We start from the raw sequence: 23,206 nt of genomic DNA on the forward strand, positions 1-23,206 counted from the left end.
CTAGTTTCCTCTCATCGTGTCCTTAGAGATACCATTTTAAGATTTGTTTGAATTTTGAATAGTTTTGGGAAAAGGAAAGTGAGATGCTAAGATGGATATCAATGTCATTTCTGTGTGTTAACTCTGGATAGAGCCAGGCTAGCTGTTTCCCTCTGCCTCCAGTCTTTAAGCTCAGCTAAGGTAACCACATCCTTTAGTCAAAGTTCAGACTTGAGAGTGAGATGCATCTTGTTATCCTATACTCTCAGAGAGACAGTGCACAAACACATTTATCAGAATGTTCAACTTTCTTTAGGATGTTTTCACTAACTTATAACTCATTATAATGTGCTGTTTAAGTGTGATTTTTATGAAGTGTGATTTAGAAAAAAACATTGAAGAATGATTAAAATGCAGATAAAAGTAGCAAACAAACTAAGTCTTATTTCAAAACATTTATTTCTGATGACTCAGTGAAAACTTGTACATTTTGAACTGATGTGTTTCTGTCAGATCTTGTAACTGTTACTTTGGTTCAGTTCAGTCTCTCTCGGAGTGACTGTATCACAAAAAAAAAAAAAAAACTCTTGTCCCTGTGTGTCCTGCTAGGACTCTGGCGCACATACATTCAGTCTCAGACCTCGGACAGTAATGTCTCCCCTGCCGTCGTCCTCTCCAGTCCAGGAGGGATTTAGGAAGTCTCGAACATCTTCTTCCTGTCGGCTTTATCCTCAATGTTTTTACGCCAGTCGACTGCCTCTGTTGACTGGAGAGATAACACCAAAGACACATGAACACAACAACAGAACCTTTCTCCTGTTGGTTTCTATTGGAAACACGTTGGGGGTTTTGTTATTACACCAGCAGAGTTTAATAGAATAAGAGTTTTAGGCTTCAAATATCATGTGGTTGTCAGGTTTTAGTTACATTTGTTATATTATTAATGATGATTCGGATATCACTGGTATATTGTGGTGCTTGTGGGAAATTCTGATATCTAAAGGATTCCAATAAGCAGCTTGCTAATAGTAAATGCAGACTGTTCTTAGGAACAATGACAACAGATGGGATTATTGTGGTGCAAAGTGAAACAATGATATGGTCGTTTAAGTATTGTGACCTGAGAGTTTAGCACAGCATGACGAGGAGAACAAATGTATGGAAGCTGTATTCTACAAGAAAAAAAGTGTTACTTGCTTACTGTCTCATTGTTTTAACTTAGCGTGCTCCGATTTTTCTTAGGTTGTACAGTTTTTTGTTTTCGATACATTTTCTGAATTGTTTCTTTTTCAAACTCAATGAACTTATTTAAATATTTCATTCATTTCTACAGTTGATTCTCGTTTACATTTGATTTTATACTTGACTGATGTTATTTACTGTCTCTGTAACTTGGAGTTTTGGAAGGTTATTACCAAATGTGAATCTACCATCTTCAGTAGTTTTATTTTTGTCATTTCTATTATTTTTATCTTGTTTCTTAGAGGATCTTAGTCTTGTTAGTCTCAAATTTGAATATATGATGCCGATAAGAGCAAAGAAACCTTTGCTGACTGGAGCTTGAAGTGAATCAGATGATGTTAAAGCTGCATGATTTGGTCTGTACTGTCAAATTTAATCTCTCCTCACCTCCTCTTTGACCTCCTTCTTGACTTGCTTCAGGTTGGCCCTCAGGTCCATGGTCACCTTGTGTTTTCCTCCCAGCAGAGCCTGCAGCATGGCGTCAGCAGACATACGCACCTTCTTCAAGGCGGGTTTCTTCACTCCAGCCAGCTCCACCACCTTCAGCCTCAGCTCCTCGATCTGGAGGCAGATAAACATCATGATGTATGAGTTCCTATGTGAAACCAACAGGTTCAAGATCAAGTACTCCCTCCAAAGGATTAGAGGAAGTCTCAGAAGATGCTCAAAGACAATTTATTACATCTACCGCTACAACATTTGCTGACAAAGAGCAACAGAGCTAAGCCCCCTAAATTACACTGTGAAATGAATACATAATTACCTCAGAAAACTGAGGTAATTACGTGTGACCCAAAGTCGATTTAGGGACCATAGTCCAGTACTCACAACACACCCATGAACCAGGTCTTCTCGCATAAATACCTTGGTGTCCACATTGATAGCTCTCTTACGTGGCATGTTCAAACCTTTGCTCTCGTTTACAACAGAGATTGCATTTCTTGTGAAGGATCAGACTCTACAGTTCTATCAAACTATTCTAGAGAGTGTAATTCACTACGGTACACACTTATGGTATGATAATCTGTCAGCACAGTTAAGGTATAAGCTTGTACGCCTCATTCAAATGGTTAAATGTTGCCCTCAGGCCCGACGGTTCAGGATGCTACACTGCAGACTGAAAAGGTACAAGATTCCATCCTCCATCGAGATACTAAATAACAAGTAGGAGTACTTTGTGATGTATCTATCTCTATCTATTATCTATTTATCAATTTAGATTTTAAAACTGACTACTGTCCTCATCATATGGTCTTATCACTAACACCACTGCCTACCACTGGTTTACACCCAACGTGAAAGTAAGAACATTTCTAAACACGTCAGAATGTAGGATGCATGTGTAGGGTGCTACGGGTACGATGTATGTACTTGTGTGTTTGGGTATTTGTAGTGTGATTAGTGTAGGATCTATGTATTTTTGTGTATGTGTTTTGTGATACGATATGATGCAGTGGCCTGGAGCCCGGGACAAGTTTCCCTATGGGACAATAAAGTATACCTTACACTCTACACCTGCCTCAGGAGGTTGGAGGTTTGTGTTCAGATTGGTGTTTAGGTTCTCCTCAGCTTTACAATTATGATTTCAATAAAAACATTTAACCCTTGAGTTCTTCACTGAGCATCTGGAGTCACGTTACTAACTTTAAAGTTATTAGAGTCATAATTGTTGCCAAGAAATAATGCTCATCCAGAAGTGCATAAAATGTCCACATGTACACCTTGTTATAGTATAGTTATAGCACCAGATGAGTGGACAGTCAATTAAACACATTGAGACATTGTGATCTGATCGTTCTGTCCAGCTCATGTTCATCCTCCCATTGATTATAAAAAGGAACTGAGAAGAATACAAAGAAGAAGAGAAGAAGAGAACAATAAGGCAGTCATCAGTGAAAGTTTGTGATTGTGTTTTCTTGTTGTTCAATTGGTCTTGTCTTCTCTCCATCCACATGTGTCTTGTATAACATGAGGACTGAGGTGAGGTGGGCCCTGTGTTTACTGGTTAATGGCTGCTGCTGCCCTGATGTGGAACAGTCACATGTGATATTATCTTCACCCACTAAATTGTTAGAAGTGGATTATTGACAGGAGGTTGAATGGGGTCACAATGTTCCCACGGATGGTTTGACTGATCAGATCACAATCCATCCACAGTGCATCTTGAATGTATTTCAATCTGTATCAATCTGATTTTTATCTGATCACACAAAATGTATTTTACGCAGGTAAATGGGGCAATAGATTTTAACACAGTTGACAATGTCGAACAACTCAACGAGTCATTGTAACTTTGAGTATGTATCACTAAGAATCACCAGACATAGAGTTGTTCTCTGCCATTTGTTCATCTCATCTCACTCTAGAAATCTCATGATCTGTAAAATCAGAAAATTCTCTAAGCTAAGTAGGCTTAGCAGGACAAAAAATTAGGAAATGTCAAAGCATTTTTGGACAAATGCAATTTTAAGTCTCAACAACTGACCACACAATGATCAAAAGCCATTAACTTCATCTCATGTCTCTCACCTCCTTGTCGGCCTTCTGAACTTTGGCCTCGGCATCGTACCTCACGTCATCAATCTTGTCGATGGCCTGGTGGAGCTTTTTGCACAGTTCCTGTTGACAAATAAATACATGAAGCAAACTACAGCTGTTCTATGTCAGATACGTTATTCTTCCATCCCACATAATAATATTGTTGCTTTTACTCCACTATTTCAGCTGACAAATACAGTTTCTACTTTCTTTTTAGATTTTACACAGTAAGCATGTGTCATAGAATATGACACTTTGTTAAATGTGTGTAAAATGGTTAAAGGTTAGCTACACTTAGAAAGTGTTAAATACCTCTTACAAGTTATATCACTCACAACAATCAGTTATCAACTATAAAAGATTGTAATGGAGTCATTTTCATAAAAGATGCTTCAACTGCATTAAGCCGCTAATGTGAAGTATGAAAGATGACATTGTATATGGTAGTATTTCTACTTAACTTAAGTAAGATATCTCTGTACTTTTCCCCACCATATATCCACACTAAGTTCTACAGTGCAGTGCTTATATTAGTTTTTTTCTCTCATTACTTAAAGTTAAAAAAATTGTCAAAACACTTTTCACATTCAACATTTCTGTTGTTTGCTTAATTACTCTAGTTACACAAAAAAGATACATAACATGTTAAACAGAGAGACACATGCAAGTTAAAGTCTAACCTGTTCAAGTTTGATGTAATTAATCATATACTATACTTTATATATATATATAGGAAACACACAACTTTTTGATAACTCCACCACAAGAAGATTTCAGACCTTTTCTCTCTCAGTGCTGGAAAGAGCAACAGTTTGGGGAAATCTTCAGCTTTAAGCTTCAATCAGCTGTTAACCTACAGGAACTTCAGCAGTGTTGAGTTTTAATCATGAACTAAATTCAGTTTCAGAAGCTGCTTCACTATTTAAAGCAAAAAACTGAAGAACATTTTGTCTATTTAAAATAAAAAATCATTACAATTGAAACTGAGTATTTGCATCAGTGACGAGGATCTTAATGCTGTCTCACCATGAGGGTTGCCTGGTCTTGGTTGAGGTCAGGGCTGGGACAGTTCTCTGCCATGTAGGCCTCCTTCATCGCCTCGATGTCTTTCTTCTCCTGCTCGATCCAGGTGGCCGCGATCTGCAGCATCAGACTCTGCAGGGACATGAAAGTATGACGTGTAGAATTTGAATTTAAATGTTTCACCTACACTCAAACACTGCTGATAAACTCCTGGTGAAAAAGAGGAGGTTTTATGCTCACCTTCAGGTGATGCCTGCGGCTGGACGTCATTTTCTTTCCCCTTTGGGGCAAATAAAAGAAAGTTACGATCAGGTCCATTATTTACCAAAAGGAATAGTTAGTTTGACAATTCTGTAAAGACATGTATTTGCTCTTTGGCAGAGGGTTGCATAGGAACTCTGATATAACATATTTGCACATCTAATATAAGCAAACAACAGACACTTAGCTTAGCTTAGCATTAAGTCTGAAAATTAGTCAGCATGACAAAATTCTCCTGGAGTACCACCTCCTCTAAAGCTCAACATGTTACATATATATTAAAAACTGTTTTACACAGGGTCATGTGCCAAGAAACACACAATAAATCATTGTTTTTAGTGTTTGGATCCAAAGGTGCTTGGAGGGGGATTTGTTGCTTTTGAAAGAAACTTGTGTTCCTCTTTGTTTTTATACTTCATGCTGAGGTAAGCTAACCACCAAAATCAGATTATAACCCAGTTAATATACATCTATGTATGGAATCTATGTAATTATAACTAATACTTTGTCTATGGGGTTGTTCGTTTGTAAGCAACAAACATCTGGACAGATTGTCAAGACACTTGATGGAAGATGTGGTATGGGTCAGGGAGGAACCCGTTCAACTTTGTGTGCCTATCTAGATCTAACTAACTTGATTAACAAATGGGTCATAAATAAAATAACACCGGCAACAAAATAACTAAGTAATACAAATAATAAGTTACTCGTACTGTAATAAGTTATGACTTATTGTGGAACTGGAAAAATATGTGAATAGTCCTCAGAGGAATCACAGCTGAATACTATCCCCTACTGACAGAAACCAACATAACAGGATGCAAAGCTCCTGTAGTGCAGCAGACCCAAAATGAACCCTTCACCCTGCTGTGTGTTTGAGTTTGGTATTTATGGTCCAGCAACAGTTGGAAGCATCAAAGTGCAGCTGCGCAGTCCAACATGACACAGCATGACAGCACTGAAACATTAGTTCCCACTGATTAAATAATGACATAAATTACAGCAGGCGTTCTTCACTTGTTTGAAGAAAGAACAACTTCAGAAAAACTTGATACAATCGAGAATTCTTATAGTTCGCAGAAGACATGAAGGATAAATCATGTCACACCAACACATAAAAACAAATATCAGCACTTAAAGTGACGACAATGAAGCTGATGAATAAAACTGCTTTATAATGCAGTGATACATGGAGGGAAAACAAACCGCAACCATTTGAAAATACAGATTAATCAAATGTATTAATATGACATTAGACTGCAGTTACTGTGTGTCTCCTCACACATGCCAGCAACACTTACAGCTGCTGTCATCTGAAGCTAAAGGTCGACCTTTAAACTATACTGGAACATTTATATTCACTATGAGCTTTTCTTTCACAGATGCTTTCAGAGTTTAGGTTTCAATTCATTTCAATATTGTGTGTATAGCGCCAAATCATAGCATACAATATCTCATTTAGGTCAAAATAGAAAATGATAGAGAGACCCAATGGTTCCCACAATCTTTGCTGAGTTTATTTATTTATTCCTTATCCCAGTTTTTTTTTCATTGTGGGATGTACAAAGTAATGTTTCATAACGCTCCAAAACAAAGCTCCTAACATGACTAAGACATAAATGGATGCAGACTGATTACTTTTTCAATTTCAATTGAATTCAGTTATATTTGTCAAAAAATATTCAACTACTTTTTTGTTCAGACAGTTTTGTGAATTTGTTATTAATTCCGATGTTCAATCTTATTGAACGTCACTGTGAGATCTACACTGGTGTTTCAATCCAAAACATCTCTGAGATGTGTAACAGTGCCCCAAGATGGTGTAAAATACATGTCAAGACTTTTCAAAGCAGCAAAATCTTTTGGAGGTTAGAGTCAGACCAAATCTTTATAGTTTTAGTGTAGTTCTCATTGGCAGGTTAACAAGACCAGTACAGTGAAAAAGAAGAAGAAGAAGAAAACTGTACTCACTCAGACATGTTGGCTGCTTGTGATCTTCAAACCCTGTTCAGAGACAGAAAACACTCAGTTAAACAGCAGACAGGTTCTATATAACAGTCTTGTTGCCCCCATGTTATCCATCAGTGACCCTTTGACCTCCAGCAGGTAACATGATACACTTTACTATCATGGAAAACCGGCTGCTGGTGTCCACAAACTGGCTAAATTTGGATGGGCGGGGTCAGATGCCGTGGCCCTGGAGCTGAACAGTTGGCTCCTCTGAAGACATTCTGTTAGGAATTTAACTTCTTACAGCGTGCCAAAGAACTGAGCACGAAATGCCACCAACAGTGCTACCAAATGTAGCGCAAAGCACGTAGTGAGAGCTGTTAACACCAACTCCAACATCCTGCAGGCATGCTGGCACCAAGTGTAAGACACGAAAAAACGTTCTTAAAATTGAAATGCTGACGCTTTGAGGCTTGAAATTGATCAGTTTCCTAGACTTTCCCCACAAATATTGATAACGTGAACTCATAAAAGTTCATAAAAAGATTCAGAACAATAATTATCAGAACTGATTTTCTTCCACCACTATGGAAAGGCAGCCATGATTTCAAAATTGCTCACAAACATAAATCGTAATTGTAAAAGGAGAATCACAAAAATGAATAGAAAAAAAATAACAGAGAATTCATTTGAATAATTTTTAACATATTCGGGTATTATTCCAAAACATGCACTTCTTATTTAAAATACTAAATCCAACACCATGCAAGATACACTAACACATCCAAAGGCCGTGATTTTGCTCTAAGACCCAGTCATAATGAAACAACTTGAAACATTTCAACGCATTTCACACTTCAACAAACTTAAGCTAAATGTCCTTCAGTGTCTTTCACTGAAGGACATTTAGACTTTACAAGTATAGTAAATCTCAGCTACTGTTTCTACCTCCAAACCTCTGAATGCAGCCTCAGGGGTCAAAGGTCACACATGCAGCACCACCTTTAATAACCAGTCCAACACATTTCAAACCACCTCTGTAGAATAAACCAAACTCCCACCTGCTAACCAGAACCTCAGTGTGACTCACTGTATTGTTTCCTGCCGGGGTGAAAAGAAGCAAAGCGGCAGGAGAGACTCTCACCTATAACGTGACGAGGAAGGCGAAGAAGGAGAAGAAAGGGGGGGAGACGCTGCCAAGTCCCATACAGTAAAGAATAAACAGGGTATATAGGGTGCGAAGTGCCCACTCAGCAGAAAAGTCAGCCCTCTTTATGGTCGTGGAGAAACTTCAGACCAATGGGCCAACAGGCTCCAGAAATACCTCTGCAACTCTCAGAGGAACCTCGTAAATTTCTCCAGCAGGAAGTTGCATGGAGTGGATGCTGGACAGAAGCTATCAGGTTCCCTCCCACAGAGACAAGCGAGGGGGATGGAGCAATTGTTACACAACAGTCAGAGTGCAGAGGGTGAAATGATTAATGCTGCACAGATTCAGTTTCCTTTATAGCAGCAGGCCAGGCAGTGAGTTGTGAAGCTGTCAGTCACACAGCCACATAGAGCTTCAGTAAGTTTCAGTGAACACGAGGCTTCAGAAGCTTGACACAAACAAAGCAGGTGGGGATCTTCCAAAGCTACAGTCTGAAAAGACGTGTGGTCTGATTGACTGAAGGCTTCACGTTCACATGAAGTGTAGCCTTTGAACACAATTCTGATCAGAAGGAGAAGTGTGCGTTTTGTCCCCCCCCCCGTCACTTTACGTGGAAGCATGTTAGGAAAATAAGATAATAATACAATAAGACAGGAGGAAGAATCAGAGCAAACCTTTCCAGTGAATAAAAATCATAAACAACAGCGAGTTTGTTGATCCATTTCTTTCATTTTATTAATCTGAGTAGATGTTATCACTGTACATATTCAGCTAGAGATGAGGATGAGTGACTGTGAACAAACTAGCAGGATGTATAATGTGAATTTGTCTCCTAATCATAATGAAGCTATGGCCTCCACTATCCAATCAGCTTTGGATAGTGGAGGGCTGTCATTATGTGCCATTAATCAACAAATACAGTACAAGGACATCCATTCAAGATGTAAACCAATAGATTACCTCATCATTCTCTGGGGAAAAATGTACTTTTATAACATCAATGTGAAAAATGCAAGTCCACCATAACCTTTTCAAAACCAAATATATCAGGTGGGATTTTGGGGGAATGTAGCTAAAATGATTCGACTTTTAGACATTCTATTAATGTAGGTTCACTGAAAAGATGGAAGAAACTGATTTATAATGTTCTTTTATACAAAATGCTCAAAACACAGTACAGGTGTCTAATGTAAAAGTGAGTCAAGGCTTCAAGAGGATATACTCTTAAAAAAAGTGAGAAGAGGAGATAGTTACTCACCGTTTGTAGATCTTCATGTGATGAGGAGGTAGAGGAAAGAGTTGTGACTTAATGGAGATGTATGGCATTAAGCCACATTTCATGAGTGACACGAAGGAAGAGATGATGATGAGCGGGGCAGCAGAGAGGAGAGTGAGAGGAAGGCTCTCTGCTGACATCTGCTGGTTCAACATCAGCACAGCACTCAACTCCAGCGAGTAATATACTCTCCCGCACTGAATTCAGCCTACTAACCAAACAATATGGACTTCTGTCATAAGCTACAATTCGGTAGATGTTATCAAATGACCTACGTCTATCTAACCTGATGTCGTACCCAAGTCTACTGGATCAGTGTCAATGTGGCCTGTAAAAATATTTGAAATCTGTGTGAGGGTCATAAGGGCAGACATCACCAACATCTGTACTTAGATCAACATCTTTCAAACACTGTCTGTAAAAAACTGCAGAATCACAGCATCCAAAAAGACTGAAATTTAATTGCACAAGTTTTTCCAATTCCATGAAAAGGCTCAGTTGTAACAGTGGTAAGTGATGTTGCAGCCCAGAAGCAGTGAAAACAGAAAGTTGAATTTGAAAGTCTTTAAGAGGTCTCGAACATCTTCTTCCTGTCAGCTTTGTCCTCAACGTTTTTACGCCAATCGCCGACGGCCTCCACACCCTGACAGATGCAGAGATTTGATGAGTTGAGATGTTTGCCATCATACCAACGTGGAAAAAAATATGGAACGATGCCTCACCTCCTCTTTGACCTCCTTCTTGACTTGCTTCAGGTTGGCCCTCAGGTCCATGGTCACCTTGTGTTTTCCTCCCAGCAGAGCCTGCAGCATGGAGTCAGCAGACATACGCACCTTCTTCAGGGCGGGTTTCTTCACTCCAGCCAGCTCCACCACCTTCTGCCTCAGCTCCTCGATCTGGAAACACAAACAGAAACTTAAAGACCAAACGCAGCGGAGGGATACAGTCATACACCCCGATTATCACTGTGTTAACACAAAGGTGATGAGAGATCACCAATCGACATCAGGTGGACAGTTAAGTTCCATGTGTTGTTTCTGCTTTGAATCATATTTCTACACAGGACACGACAGTGACTCATCATCACAGAAAGAGATATTACAAGACAGGATGGACTGGGCACTGGTTAGGAGCCTTTACTGATTAGTTTGAGATTACTTAACCTAAGCACACCTTAATCATTTTGTCAAAAAAAATATGTTTGATTTTGGAAGACACTGATGGTCGTTAGTAGGTAGCCAATAGTTCTGCTCTATTTCAACTATCTGATCCACTCCCCCTCTGGGCAGTCATCATCAGTCATCATTACAAATAACTCACACTGTGAGTATGGGAAAGTAAAGTCTTCAACATGCAAAAGAGACTTCAAATTAGTATTGATGTAAAAGTGTCAGAGAGACGTCTCTACCTCCTTGTCTGACTTCACAACTTTGGCCTCGGCGTCGTATCTGTCCTCATCGATCTTGTCAATGGCCTGGAACAGCTTTTTGCAGAATTCCTGTTGATATGAAAAGAGAAGTGTTTCTCTCACAGAATCAGCACTCCATAACTTTAGGTCCTCCTCTATTTAGGTCGCAGAGTGAACTTTGACCCCTATGTATGTTATAGGGTTTTTTTACCACCAGAGATGCTTGGTCTCCACTGACGTCAGGGGTGGGGCAATTCTCTGCCATGTAAGCTTCTTTGGTGGCTGCGAGATCAGTAGCTTCCTGCTCCAGCCAGGTAGCAGCAATCTGCAGCATCAAACTCTGCAGGACAAGGACAAAGAGGCTCTGTAGTTTATCAGGGTTTTTTCAAATTAAAGCTGCTATAACTGATAGTTATGATCACTAGGGGGCAGAAGAACACTACAACAAGCAGACAGACAGCTCTCACACATTATCGCATATTAAAGCTCTTATAGATGTGGCATATTTTTACATCCAGCACAATTAGCCTTATTTATTTTCCTGTGGACAGTAAATACATTCTGTTCACTCTGTTTTACCTTAAGATGATGCCTGCGGCTTGATGTCATCTTCTTTCCCCTTTAAATAATGGAAACATCTTATATGATAACAACATTAAAGGATTCCACAGAAAATCTCTGCAAGGTGTTAAAGGCTGATTGTTTCCTCCATCATTAGTCAATATCATTCGTCAATAAAATGTCAGAATAATAAAAATAAAAACAGTCAAATGAAAAATAAAAGTAAAAACTGCTAAAAGGATTATAAAAGAGTCAAATGTAAATTAAAAGTAAAAAATGCTAAATAGATAGTAAATGTAAAAGAAATCAAATTAATAATACATTTAAAACAATTAGTAAAAGTAAAAATAGGACAATGTATTTTATTAATTGTAATAAATGGCAATACGAGCGCTTTGGGATCCAAGTTGAATAGAAATGTCCTGTTTTGTTTGACTAAAAGTCTAAAACCAAAGTTATTTGTTAACCGTTACATCTGTTATAGGTTAAAGGACTGAAACACAACAGTTACAGATAACCTTTCCGTCGACCCTTTCATCAATATTAACTCCTGTAATTATTTCAGCCTTAATTCAAATGGCAAGTTTGGGATAGCAGGAAATAATGTTGATGTTTGTGTAAGTAGGAAAAAGAAAAATAGAATAAAGTCACACTTACTCAGACATCTTGGCTTGTTTTTGGTGTTAGACTCTGCAAAAATCTGGAAAAACCATAAACATTATTAAACAAATATCAGAATATCAGATGTTTTACTTCAATTTACTCTAATGACTATGACACATTTTCTTATTGACTCTGAACACTTTACACACACATTTAGGTTTAAACACATTTGCTGGTCTAGACACTTCCATTCAGCTGCTTCAGTCAGATCTACACTGAACAACAAGGTTCTGTAGTTAGTGACACACGTCAGTTTACATCAGGATCAGATCGTTGACCTTTGACCCTGTAGTCGCAAAACTGACTCTTTGATTGACAGGAGGAAAACTACACCTGTTTGGTTCTCAGCTCCATTGCAGCAAAATATCACATTAGCACTTTCAGTTTTTATTGACTTGACTCACTGACAGCTTAATTTAACTGACTGATCTCTCTGGTCATCTGTCAAATAAAAAATATCTTGGATTAATGTAGTATATAGTTTATCATATTAGGAACTGTTGGATTTCTCTGTACATTTAACATCTTGATCCTATTATGTTATGATTTGGCCCCTAAAATGGAACTCAAATTAATACCTTTAATTATAATTAATTCTTTTTGACATGGATTTTTTTTGTGAAGCACTTTGTAACCTTGTTTAGATAAATGAATAAATTAATGTTTTCTTCTGAGGGACTCGTGTGTCGCTGATCATTTCTCTGTTGTAAAAGTAGAAACTTTCAGAATTCAGGATTCTCCTGAGTCATTAGTTTAGAGTTAATCCTGGCTCAGGGTCAAATGTCAACATTGACGTTTATGATGATTTGTTTATGAGCAGTAACATGGAAATATATTGACACATACAACAGGAGGGCAGCAATAACTACCAAGTGTCAATTATCAGGTTTGTAGGTAAAAGCAAAATTTAAAAAAAATGCATTTTAAAACCAAGCACCATTAATACCCTGACACATTTTACCTAAGACGAATTACCTCAGGTTACCAGCTAATATAAGCTGTTTGGATGTTTCTGTGGAATATTAAGTTGGTATTATTTCTTGCTACTCTTTTATAACTTGAATCTTAGATGTGGTTCAGATTAGTTACTACTCAATATGTTCACAAATTTAACTAATAATAAATATTCAAATTGGATTTAGGGAAATATCCAATGATATGATTCCTTGTAAATAAATTGTTAATTATCACTTGAATATAAACTGAGTTTTAAAAACAAACTCAGCGATTGAACATTGATTGCATTCTGCAAAAAAGTGAAAAAGTTCTGGTACAAATCTATTATCATGTTTGCTGCTCAGCATCACTCATTCCCTTTAGCCAATAAATCCACAAAGTAAAGGTTTCTCACCTATAAAGTGACGATGAGGAGAACAGCAGAGGCTGACTGAAGGACTGGGAGACAGTGAGGGAATCACGGACTAAAAGAAAAACATTTTTGGGGGGGGTATATATGGGCTTAAGTGGGTATTCAGAGGTTTCTCATTATGGCCATGAGGAACTCTGTGCCTAAGCAGAAATATACCTTCATCCTGTGACCTTGTAAATCTTCCTCCCTGATACGTGGGGTCAGTGGTTGTCTTCAGTGAGACAGGTCCGGCTGTCAGCAGGGCGAGGTCTGCAACAGAGTCAAGAAAGTCTCAGACTAGACCTCATGAAGACTCAAAGTCATGGAGAGTCAATATAAAAACACACATCACTGTTATATATTCCATATATACAGTTTCTATACTTCCACAATGTTAATTTTATATAACAACACTCTAATTACTGCCACAGTGTACCTCTTTAAACACATTAATGGATCAGAACACTGTTGGGGACACAACCCAGATAGAGGGGACATTATTGTCTCTATAGGGAGAAAAATGGATTTTGTCTCTGCACTGACTGTTTCACAGTTTTCTTTCATTAACAATAGAAATAGCCACTTTAACCATTTGGTTAGATACAATCTAAATTGTTTTTAGGAAACAACCAATTTGGTCTGACCCATGGTACATCAGAAGGGTGTAAGTAAAGTGACTGAAATGTATTATTTGTGCTTTTCTGGTGTAATCAACCAGTCAAAGCAGTTCATACAACAAGTCACATTCACAAGCACATTCGTACAGCACTGCACAACACAGTGCTCAGGAGCGATGCAACAGACTTTGTGGCTCCCAGGTTTCCAAATATGGTCTTGTGGCAGTCTGTTATACAGAGCTGATCATTTAAAGCTACGGTTGGTAATACATGCGTAGAAGAGGAGCTATCATTTGTGCAATTCCTGTTAACATTGGCCACCGCATGTCTTCCAGTTTACACTGGTATGCTCATGACCAGTGTTAGTAAGGACAGGGATTAAAACTGAGGACGTGAGGACGGCATTAATTACAATGGAAAATGCTCAATGTAATGGATATATGTATGTTGTGCTTTGGGGCAATGCAAATAAAATTGAAATGAAATTGAATCACGAACTGTCTGAGGCACTGCCTTTTTTAAAAAGAACAAGCATGTTCCTATATTGTAATACATCATCATTTCATCCTATAAGATTATGATTATTGAGCATAGTTAGCAGGTTAGATATCAAGACTTGAAATAAATTGTTAATTGTCTTTGAGGTCAAGCGATGAATCATGAGCCATCATGAGCCGTCTAGTTCAATGTCACAGATATGATTCTCTGACAGCTCTAAAAACATCTCCCATTGGGAAAGTGTCAACAAACTGGTGACTAAGTTACAGGCAGCAGTTCCATGAAAATCAAAAAAATGTTTTTATATATTTTAACTGCTAAAAATTCAGACATTTACAAAGTGTCCACACTTTCCTGACAAGGTGGGGATGCAAAGGGTTTTTCTCTGACCTGTCTCCAGTCTTTGTGCTTAGCTACGCTAAAGCTTATCTCTAAGTAATTGATTGATATCTTCCCAAAATGTCTGATTCTTTAAAAGTCACTCTTGTGAAAATGAAGATATAAAACTACAGCGAGAAGGTTGCAGCTGATATGATAAGCAAGAATTTAATTCTTGCTTTAATTTAATTCTTGCTTATCATATTAATTTAATTTGTGGTTTGGGGCGTTGTTCGTGTTGTGAAAACAGGAAGTAAGGAACAGCCTAAATATTTTTGAGGGTGTGTAAGGATCAAAATATTCTGTTTGTTTTCAATATCGTTATTTGCATTTAGCATCTGCAGCAACAGACTGACGGATGTGACTTTACCATGTTTAGGAGTCAGATAATGCAGATAATTTACAAATTCATATTATATTCTCAACTCCAAACTAAAAATTACATATTGATGTTTATGTGACCATTTAGGAATTTCAGAATAAAAAAAAAAAATAATACTAAACAAGTAATTGGTACTGCCAAGCATTCAGAAGGAGTCTGAACATAAAGTTTTGTAAATGTAACCAATCTCAATATTAAGCAAGTAGTCATAATAGATAAAGAGATTTAAAAACATTGAATTCTTCTAATGAGGTTAAGCACCTTATTTGTTGCTGATTTGAAATCAGAGCTGTTTCAGTTCACGCTGGATTCAGACGCTGTAACTGAAACACAACAAAGGCAGAAAAAAAAGAAAGAACTTTAGAAATATTTCTTGGTCTATATTTATGAACAACATTGTCTGAAAGAAAATTAAACTGATGCTTCTCACCTTCTGTGTGACTGAGCTGTGTCCATCTCTGATCAATATGCTCCATTTGAAAATAATTATGTTTTTATGAGGAGGAATAAAATACAGACATTCTTTAGCCAGTAAGGATTCATTAACATGTTTAAATCTCAGTCATCCTCCTTCGTCACTTTGATTAAAACTAAAATATTTATTGCTGAACAACAACTGAGACATATTCCTTGTATGAGAATGTGTTAATCATGTTAAAATATAAAACTTTAAAATATATATAAAACATATTAATAACACGAAAACTAAAGTTAAAAGAGCTAAACAAAAAAGGGAGAAAATGTTAAAACATAAACATTAAAGCAAATCAGCATTTTATGTAAGCTCTTAAATTGCCACACTAAAGTCATCTGTTTTAGTAGATTTTCTACTTTTTCAGGTATTTTGAGCTAAATTGTGATTAAAACATTATCAAGATGAAAATGTTTGGAGGGATTAGATTAACTCTGCATTAATTTTTTTTCTGGTCAACGTATCTAACATCTGTCCTGAGATGTTTTCAGAGGACTTCAGACTGAACACACTGAATGTACACGAAGACCTCTGCTGACACTGTGTGGTCAGTACGAGCAACACCACAACCCTGTAGTGATACTGCATTTCTGTTACTTGAGACACTCAACGCTACATTTCTGATGTACAGTACGTTCTAGAAGTCATGATACCAGGAAGGCACACACACTATCTGACTATTTCTACAAAAGAAGCATCTTTTTTGCACAAAACATCTGAGTGTGAATATTGAAAGGATCAAACCATTCAGTTTAAAATACAAATAGAAATATTAAAAGAAATAAATTTGCTTTTGTGTTTTGTTTTTAACTAACTTTATTTCTAACTACAGTTAACTGAGCATTGGGAAAGGGTAGCATGTGTTACTTTGAGTTAAGAGTATTTCATTGTATATATATTTTTGCTTTCTTTTACTAAATAAGAAAATGCATCATATGAGCAAAAGAGAAAAAGAGAATATATAAAAATATTATAGAAGAAGACGTCAACATTCACTTTTCACACCTCCCTGAACACATGAATTAACTGTATCCCTGCAAATTCATGTTTAAACAATACAACTTGTTTCTCTTATAATTTTTGGGGTAATTGCTGCCTGGATTATGTCCCCCCCCCCCCCCTAATTTTCATGATCTTAGTAAAGAGCAGGACTTTGACACTGGAGTCATCCAGAGTCCTGCTTGTGATGAAGTCAAGGTGGCAAAATGTGTTGGGGAGAGATTGTGGTTTCAGTTAAATTTTGGTAATCATTTTGTGTTTTATGATTAAAGTCTCTATCAAAAGTGGTTATTGTACCACAAGATCAGATATTGTGTTGGAAAATAGTAAAAACGTTTGACAATGGACAATTGTACTGATTGTTAAGTACCATTGAAAACATTTTCACATGCTAAATAGGATAAATAACATTTCTCATGAAGAAATACATAATCCAGTCAGCTTTATAATTTCTCCAAAGTGCATTCAGTGCAATTTCTGAGGTAGATGGGAACATGGATATGGTGTCTTGTCCCTCTGACATGCACATCACTACAAAGAGCACAACACAACCCTGTTAAATCTCAATCTCGCCCTCCAACACAATTCATCTTCCTCAGCCACATTTATCTCTGCACAAAAGACATTATGATGCTTTGCAAAGACTTTGAATGTTCAAAACCAAGAAACACTTTTGTATTAGGTGACAAAAACAGGCATGAAATCTGTTTTGCTTTAACATTTGACGAAACAAAACAAACATAAACGATTTTGAGACATATTTTGTTCGATAATCAAGATTTGATGATGGTGTGTTGAGTGCTTCCTCTGCAGTGTTGAGCATCACTGAGCTAAAGACAGAATACCTCATGAGATCATTTAGGAAACAAAGCATGTTTATAACAAAAACAGTAAGAGCAGGAGGTTGTCAAAAGTGAACATCAACACAGAACCAAACGAGAAGCCTGAGGTGAGAATAAAGAGTCATTTCCCTTTTTAACCAAGCTATACAAATGTACAATAAGAGACCAAGTTGAAACTTACAGTTTTAATGAAACAAAAGGTTTTTGAATTCGATGAAAAAGTGCTAACAACCCGGGGTAAAGTAAAACAGCAGAGTTAAGTTATTTAGGAAGTCTCGAACATCTTCTTCCTGTCAGCCTTGTCCTCAATGTTCTTACGCCAGTCGCCGACCGCCTCTGCAGGCTGCAGGACACAAATAGTGCAGTCAACACGTGTCCACAGTAGAAATCGTCTTTTATTACCTGTGTGATTGTCCTCCTGCAGACACTCACCTCCTCTTTCACCTCCTTCTTGACCTGCTTCAGGTTGGCCCTCAGGTCCATGTTGACTGTGTGCTTGGAGCCCAGCAGAGCTTTCAGCATGGCGTCGGCAGACATACGCACTTTCTTCAGAGCGGGCTTCTTCACGCCTGCCAAGTCTACCACTTTGATCTTCAGTTCATCGATCTAAGTGCAACCAGAGCAGTTTAAAAGTCAAATAAAGCCAAAGGAGTGTCAGAGATGTTTGCTTTGTAGGTTAAGTCATCTAATTCTAGATAATTCCAGTACTGTAGTTTTACTCATTGTAAGCAAAGCCCATGAAAATCTAATACAATCGATCTTATTCATCTGTGCAATAGAATATATTAAAAACACATCAGTTATACTGGATGACATGGGTATTTACAGGTGACTTTACTATATTAAAATGATAAAAAGATGAAAATAAATGTAAATAAGCTATGTTTCATTTACCCACAACATACTGTCCTGTTTCAAAATCAAAAATACTGCTGTGAAACTTCAGCAGCTGATTTATAACCTTATGTTTCTATGGTTTAAAGAAAAGTTATGGTTAAACATATCTATCTCTCTTTTGATTACTCTATAAATATAATACTGGTAACGGCACAAAAAAATTAAATATTCTATAAATGGAGCTGTGAATGATCCAACTCTTGGTAAAAATGTCTGCCATTTAAATGGAAATAAAACTGAAAACTTCCTCTAGAGATAAAACAAGTTTGGACATTTTCTTTCAATTTGTCTGAAAAGCGTTTTGCAAGCAAAATAGCTCAAAATCTCAAAATGGACCAGCCAAAGAAAAATATGTTTCTGCTTGTTTTGAGTCATCTGCATAACAATCAACACTTTCTCAATTCCCTATATGATTATATATAAAATACAGGACCCACAACATTAACTGTCATCAATGTTAAACTGGAACAAAAATGTTTGCATAACCTGTGAGACATTATTACTGTAGCACATGAACATGGGTAAAGGGAGAGATGGGGGGGTGAATATCAGAAGTGGCTGCTTGTGACTACTAACCTCTCCAAGTAGTCCAATGTGTAAAATTTGCTTTGCATTCAGTCCAAACAATTGCTCAGTTTTTTTAAATGTTTTTTTTCCTCTCGTTTGTGTGTGTTTGTGCTGATTGTTCTCATGTGGAGAACAGCTCAGTGCAGAAGCAGGAGGAGGAGGTGTACCTCTTTATCAGCCTTGCCCACTTTGGACAGCATGTCGTACCTCTCCTCATCCACTTTGTCAATGAGGCTGTGCAGCTTTTTGCAGATATCCTTAAATAGGAGAGACAGAAGTAATGATTACATACTGATCACAACCATTTGACTGATAGAAATTATAACATTTAAATATCTGAAAATAACAACAACAATATGCTCCTGGCCAGTGGCGGCTTGTTAATATGTGTACGATGTGGCTGGTAGACTGTTATTTGCCTGTTGGCATGCAAGAGACATTGTTTTCAAATTGTATTGTTAATGATTAAATGCATATACTTCCTGGTGTTGGCCTAATAAGACCGAATGTAAGTTTTCACTTTTGGTAACCCCGGGGACCTGAGACTGCTCTTTAATTGGTTGTTGCAGGTTTCCATGGGACACAGCTCTATGTGCCCTGGCCACTCCCACTGTTATTAGGTTTTGATTGTCATTTTTTATAATCTAATGTGATTGGTTGACATCCGCCGTTAGTGAGCTGACCTGCAAACATAGGGCGACCTCAAGAGGAACTGTGGCAAATCCGATAATTTCGGAGTCTCTGTAAGTCTTTGTGCCAACCCCCCCTGCTGTTTGCATTTTGTTTAGCTTTGTTGAGACTGGCTTCAGTTTATTTGTAGCCCCCAACACTGCGCCCCCCAATACATTTCATCACCAGCCACCACTGCTGCTGGCATTAACAAAGCACAGTCAAGTAAAACTGGGAATCTTCAGCATTTAATGAGATGAAGAAATGAGTCACAACTTGTAGGACTGTAAAGAATCACTTTAACTACATCACTGTAGGTGTTAGTCTGTGTACCATGTGCTAATGATTCCCACAACTCAAACGGGTTGGATGTTGAGCTTTAATTTCGGATAAGGGTCAATGAAATGTTGTCGGCCGCCAAGCCAAACTGGATTTTGGCAAGGAAATGGTTAGAAGTGTCAAACTCCAAACTGAAGTGTCTCTCACCATGAGGGCTGCTTGGTCTCCACTGATGGTTGGTGCGGGACAGTTTTCAGCCATGTAGGTCTTTTTGGCTTCTATTAAGTCCTTCTTTTCCTGTATAATCCAGTTCGCCGCAATCTGCAGCATCAAACTCTGAGGGACAAGAGGGAAGTCAAAGGCCAGTCGAAGAAGAAGGCAGTCTGCGATATAGCATTCACTGGGTTTTCAAGTCAACATGGAGCAGAAATTCTGAGCCAGAGGAGGGCACAAAAATGGAAACAAATTTAGGAATCATCTAAAGACCCGAATTTAAAAGCTTCAGTTACCAAAGCAGACTAAACACACACTTTTCATCTCATTGTCCACAGAAGACATACATCCCAGAAACTAAAAAAAATCTTACAGAATCACTAACCTTCTTATTAACACTGTATCTTCAAAATCAGCAGCTTTCCTCCCTTGGTCTGATTCATATATATATATGTGACCCTTTAAATTGAACCTATTCAATAAAGTTACATGGAAATTGCTTATGTTATTGAACAACATAAAGTTTTAGGCATAACTCTTTCTTTGAGTGAGGAAAACTAAAAGCAGCACATCTCAGTGTGAGGCCAAATACATAACAAACCCTCTAATGGCAGATTCATTATCAAAAACGCAACAGATGTTTTCCCAAAACCTCCAGTTAAAACAATGGTCATTTCTCCCATAATGTACACAAAAACATCCATACTTATGCTGCAGTTTTTCTGCAACTAAACTATTCAATATGATTGTTAATCATTTTCTTCATGATCACATATCAGCAGTTTCAATGGTGCAGCGCTCCTTCACCATCGGAATATCTGTTCATCAGTTTAACTCTGAAAGTAGCTGTAGAATCGCTCTCACCTTCAGATGATGCCTGCGGCTCGAAGTCATTTTCTTACTGTAACGAGCACAAACAACACTGTTGGTGTCTTGACAGGAAATTATTGAATTGTGCCTTTAATTCTACCTTTTTCATCTTTTCTTAGTCAGATATCAAGCAGAAAAATGACATCGTCCATATCACATAAGACATTTCTCTCTTTCTTGTTTTTTTTTGGTCCTCCTACTTTGACCTTTGACCCTTCACTATTGCTTGGTTTTCTTCTTCTCTTGCCTCTTTCCTTCTTTCTTTCCTAATTTTTGATGTTTTTTTTCTTTTTACTTGCCAACCTTTCTTAATCCTTTTTACATTCCTTCTCTCCCTATCTATCTATCTATCTATCTATCTATCTATCTATCTATCTATCTATCTATCTATCTATCCTCCTCTCTTTCTTGCCATCCTATGGTGAATAATACATGCTTTATACAGAACATACTTTTACTCCAAAAAAATACATACACACATAAACATAAACTTACTCAGACATGTTGGCGGTTTCTTTTCCTCACGGTCTGTTCAGGAAGGAAAAACAGAAAAGAAGAAAAAGTCACTGAGACACGGAGGGAGAATAAAGGATGTTATAATCTGCTCTCTGCTTAAATATCACAGCCTCCTCTCTTGGAAATGTGATCTATTCGAACAGTTGATGAGGGGCGATGGTGATAGAGCTAAGTTTGGAGTTCGGATCAAATGTCCCAACTGACGCCTGGGAGAAGCATGCAAAACTAAATATCCTCAGGGAGTTAACACTTCAATTCCTTTCGTGGAGAAGAATCCCTGCAGCAGAATGTGCTGCCACAGCAAGTTAGTTGAGCCAACTCCACTCTGTCAACACACACCGTAAAAACAAACCCGTCTCAACGAGACACTCTGTCCTGCAATCAGATTTCAAGAGTTATGTTTACTAAAAATAAATTCAGGGTTTCAATTTTCTCTCATGTCTAATGAGTCTGAAAACTGTCAGAATCTTGAAATGCTAAAAGAAATTCCCAAACAAGAGCTAAACTCACAGACAAATTCAATACTCAATAAATCAATAATCCATAATTAACATAGATTAAAACTCTACAAAAAGTCAAGCTCAAGCCAAACCTTTTTTTTTACTTAGCAAGTCAATCAAATTCAAATACCAAAAGTGCAATACATTTTGACATCTGTATTGTTTTGTTTTTTTGAGGTTGTTTGTTCCACATCTAGATTCTTAACAAAAAGTCCAAGCGAAGCTCAAATTTACCTCTAACCACATCAACCAATTGCCAATACAGAGTCATATTTTAACGTTCATCTGGCCAAAAACATTCATGTTACTTTGAAGATATTCTTCTGTCTGAACTATCAAGAAAATTAGAGGAGAAACTGCACTTCCTTGTTTTTTGTGAAAAAGTAACTTTCTGAAAAATCCCATCATCCTCTCAATTCCAAAACAACCAAAGACATGAGCTACAATAATCAAAGCAGCAAAATTGAACAAAACAATGAATACATTTTGTTAGAAATTCAAAATTCACCATTTATCCAAAATTAATTCTTAACACAAGGCAAAATTGTGTTTCTACAATAAAAGAAAAATTTCTTCACTTTCGAAACAACAACATTCTGCCCAACAGTAATAAATGATCAAGCAGAAATCTTCAGCAAAAGTCAAAGGCAAACAAATTAGCATCATCCAACCTTGGTTCATTAACATTTCGCTGTAGTACTGTTTAGACACAGTGCTCGGACCTCATCAGGAAGTAATCAGCCCTCTCCTTCACATGGGATCACATATCCTTTCACTTATTAACAAACTCCAGAGGTCAGGACTTTCATCGCCTTAGCACTTTACAAACAGGTCTCTTCAAAGAGACTCGAACAGACTCCACACGGCTGCTTCGTATCAATTTACCAGCTCCGTCCGGGCATGCAGAGAGGAGAAGGCAGAGGAGGAAGAAGAAGAAGAAGATGGGAAATTAGTCTCACCTACGACGAGACTGAACGTCAAGGAGAAGGGCAGCAGAGGCCAGAGGCAGTTGCAAGAAATCATCCTTGGGGTTTATATATATGTGAGGGCTCAGAAATGGATATGGAGCTCCTGAAATGCATGATCCTTAGACCAATCGCTCTACAAG

General features: G+C 37.6%; 3 protein-coding genes across 10 annotated transcripts; all 3 read right to left on the minus strand.

The window, feature by feature from the left end:
- Window positions 1–419: 419 nt before the first annotated feature.
- LOC109624456 (troponin I, fast skeletal muscle-like) lies at window positions 420–8,223 on the minus strand. Of its 3 annotated transcripts, none has more exons than XM_020079139.2 (7): window positions 8,138–8,223; window positions 7,015–7,047; window positions 5,023–5,062; window positions 4,786–4,914; window positions 3,751–3,840; window positions 1,609–1,782; window positions 420–745 (listed from the first exon to the last, which is right to left on the minus strand). In XM_020079139.2, the coding sequence occupies exons 2-7, from the start codon at window positions 7,020–7,022 to the stop codon at window positions 671–673; spliced, it is 516 nt and encodes a 171-aa protein (XP_019934698.1). In that variant the 5' UTR covers window positions 7,023–7,047; window positions 8,138–8,223; the 3' UTR covers window positions 420–670. The 3 variants fall into 3 exon arrangements, with proteins under 3 accessions (XP_019934698.1, XP_019934700.1, XP_019934699.1); XM_020079141.2 differs by having other exon boundaries at window positions 8,084–8,184; XM_020079140.2 differs by lacking the exon at window positions 8,138–8,223 and adding an exon at window positions 8,055–8,109.
- Window positions 7,011–17,610, minus strand: LOC109624457 (troponin I, fast skeletal muscle-like). Of its 5 annotated transcripts, none has more exons than XM_069529014.1 (11): window positions 15,705–17,610; window positions 15,536–15,597; window positions 13,577–13,669; window positions 13,403–13,472; window positions 12,046–12,088; window positions 11,407–11,446; window positions 11,039–11,167; window positions 10,828–10,917; window positions 10,142–10,315; window positions 8,138–10,062; window positions 7,011–7,047 (listed from the first exon to the last, which is right to left on the minus strand). In XM_069529014.1, the coding sequence occupies exons 5-10, from the start codon at window positions 12,051–12,053 to the stop codon at window positions 9,985–9,987; spliced, it is 519 nt and encodes a 172-aa protein (XP_069385115.1). In that variant the 5' UTR covers window positions 12,054–12,088; window positions 13,403–13,472; window positions 13,577–13,669; window positions 15,536–15,597; window positions 15,705–17,610; the 3' UTR covers window positions 7,011–7,047; window positions 8,138–9,984. The 5 variants fall into 5 exon arrangements, with proteins under 5 accessions (XP_069385115.1, XP_069385116.1, XP_069385113.1 ...); XM_069529015.1 differs by having other exon boundaries at window positions 8,084–10,062; XM_069529012.1 differs by having other exon boundaries at window positions 8,055–10,062.
- A 147-nt stretch (window positions 17,611–17,757) lies between these two features.
- Window positions 17,758–23,206, minus strand: LOC109624455 (troponin I, fast skeletal muscle-like). 2 transcript variants are annotated; one of them, XM_020079137.2, is made up of 7 exons: window positions 23,058–23,206; window positions 21,578–21,610; window positions 21,077–21,113; window positions 20,207–20,335; window positions 19,219–19,308; window positions 18,020–18,193; window positions 17,758–17,930 (listed from the first exon to the last, which is right to left on the minus strand). In XM_020079137.2, the coding sequence occupies exons 2-7, from the start codon at window positions 21,583–21,585 to the stop codon at window positions 17,853–17,855; spliced, it is 516 nt and encodes a 171-aa protein (XP_019934696.1). In that variant the 5' UTR covers window positions 21,586–21,610; window positions 23,058–23,206; the 3' UTR covers window positions 17,758–17,852. The 2 variants fall into 2 exon arrangements, with proteins under 2 accessions (XP_019934696.1, XP_019934697.1); XM_020079138.2 differs by having other exon boundaries at window positions 21,578–21,628; window positions 23,058–23,160.

The sequence above is a fragment of the Paralichthys olivaceus genome, chromosome 7 (genome assembly GCF_024713975.1).
Source record: "Paralichthys olivaceus isolate ysfri-2021 chromosome 7, ASM2471397v2, whole genome shotgun sequence".
In the NCBI taxonomy this organism is placed as follows: Eukaryota; Metazoa; Chordata; class Actinopteri; order Pleuronectiformes; family Paralichthyidae; genus Paralichthys; species Paralichthys olivaceus.

Coding starts and splice junctions, on each gene's coding strand:
- LOC109624456 (XM_020079139.2), bottom strand. Junction 4,915..5,022: donor GCCGCAGGCATCACCTGAAG/GTGAGCATAAAA, acceptor ATGTCCCTGCAG/AGTCTGATGCTGCAGATCGC. Junction 1,783..3,750: donor TTCAGAAGGCCGACAAGGAG/GTGAGAGACATG, acceptor ATCTGCCTCCAG/ATCGAGGAGCTGAGGCTGAA.
- LOC109624457 (XM_069529016.1), bottom strand. Junction 11,168..11,406: donor GCCGCAGGCATCATCTTAAG/GTAAAACAGAGT, acceptor CTTGTCCTGCAG/AGTTTGATGCTGCAGATTGC. Junction 10,316..10,827: donor TTGTGAAGTCAGACAAGGAG/GTAGAGACGTCT, acceptor TTGTGTTTCCAG/ATCGAGGAGCTGAGGCAGAA.
- LOC109624455 (XM_020079137.2), bottom strand. Junction 20,336..21,076: donor GCCGCAGGCATCATCTGAAG/GTGAGAGCGATT, acceptor CTTGTCCCTCAG/AGTTTGATGCTGCAGATTGC. Junction 18,194..19,218: donor TGGGCAAGGCTGATAAAGAG/GTACACCTCCTC, acceptor GGTTGCACTTAG/ATCGATGAACTGAAGATCAA.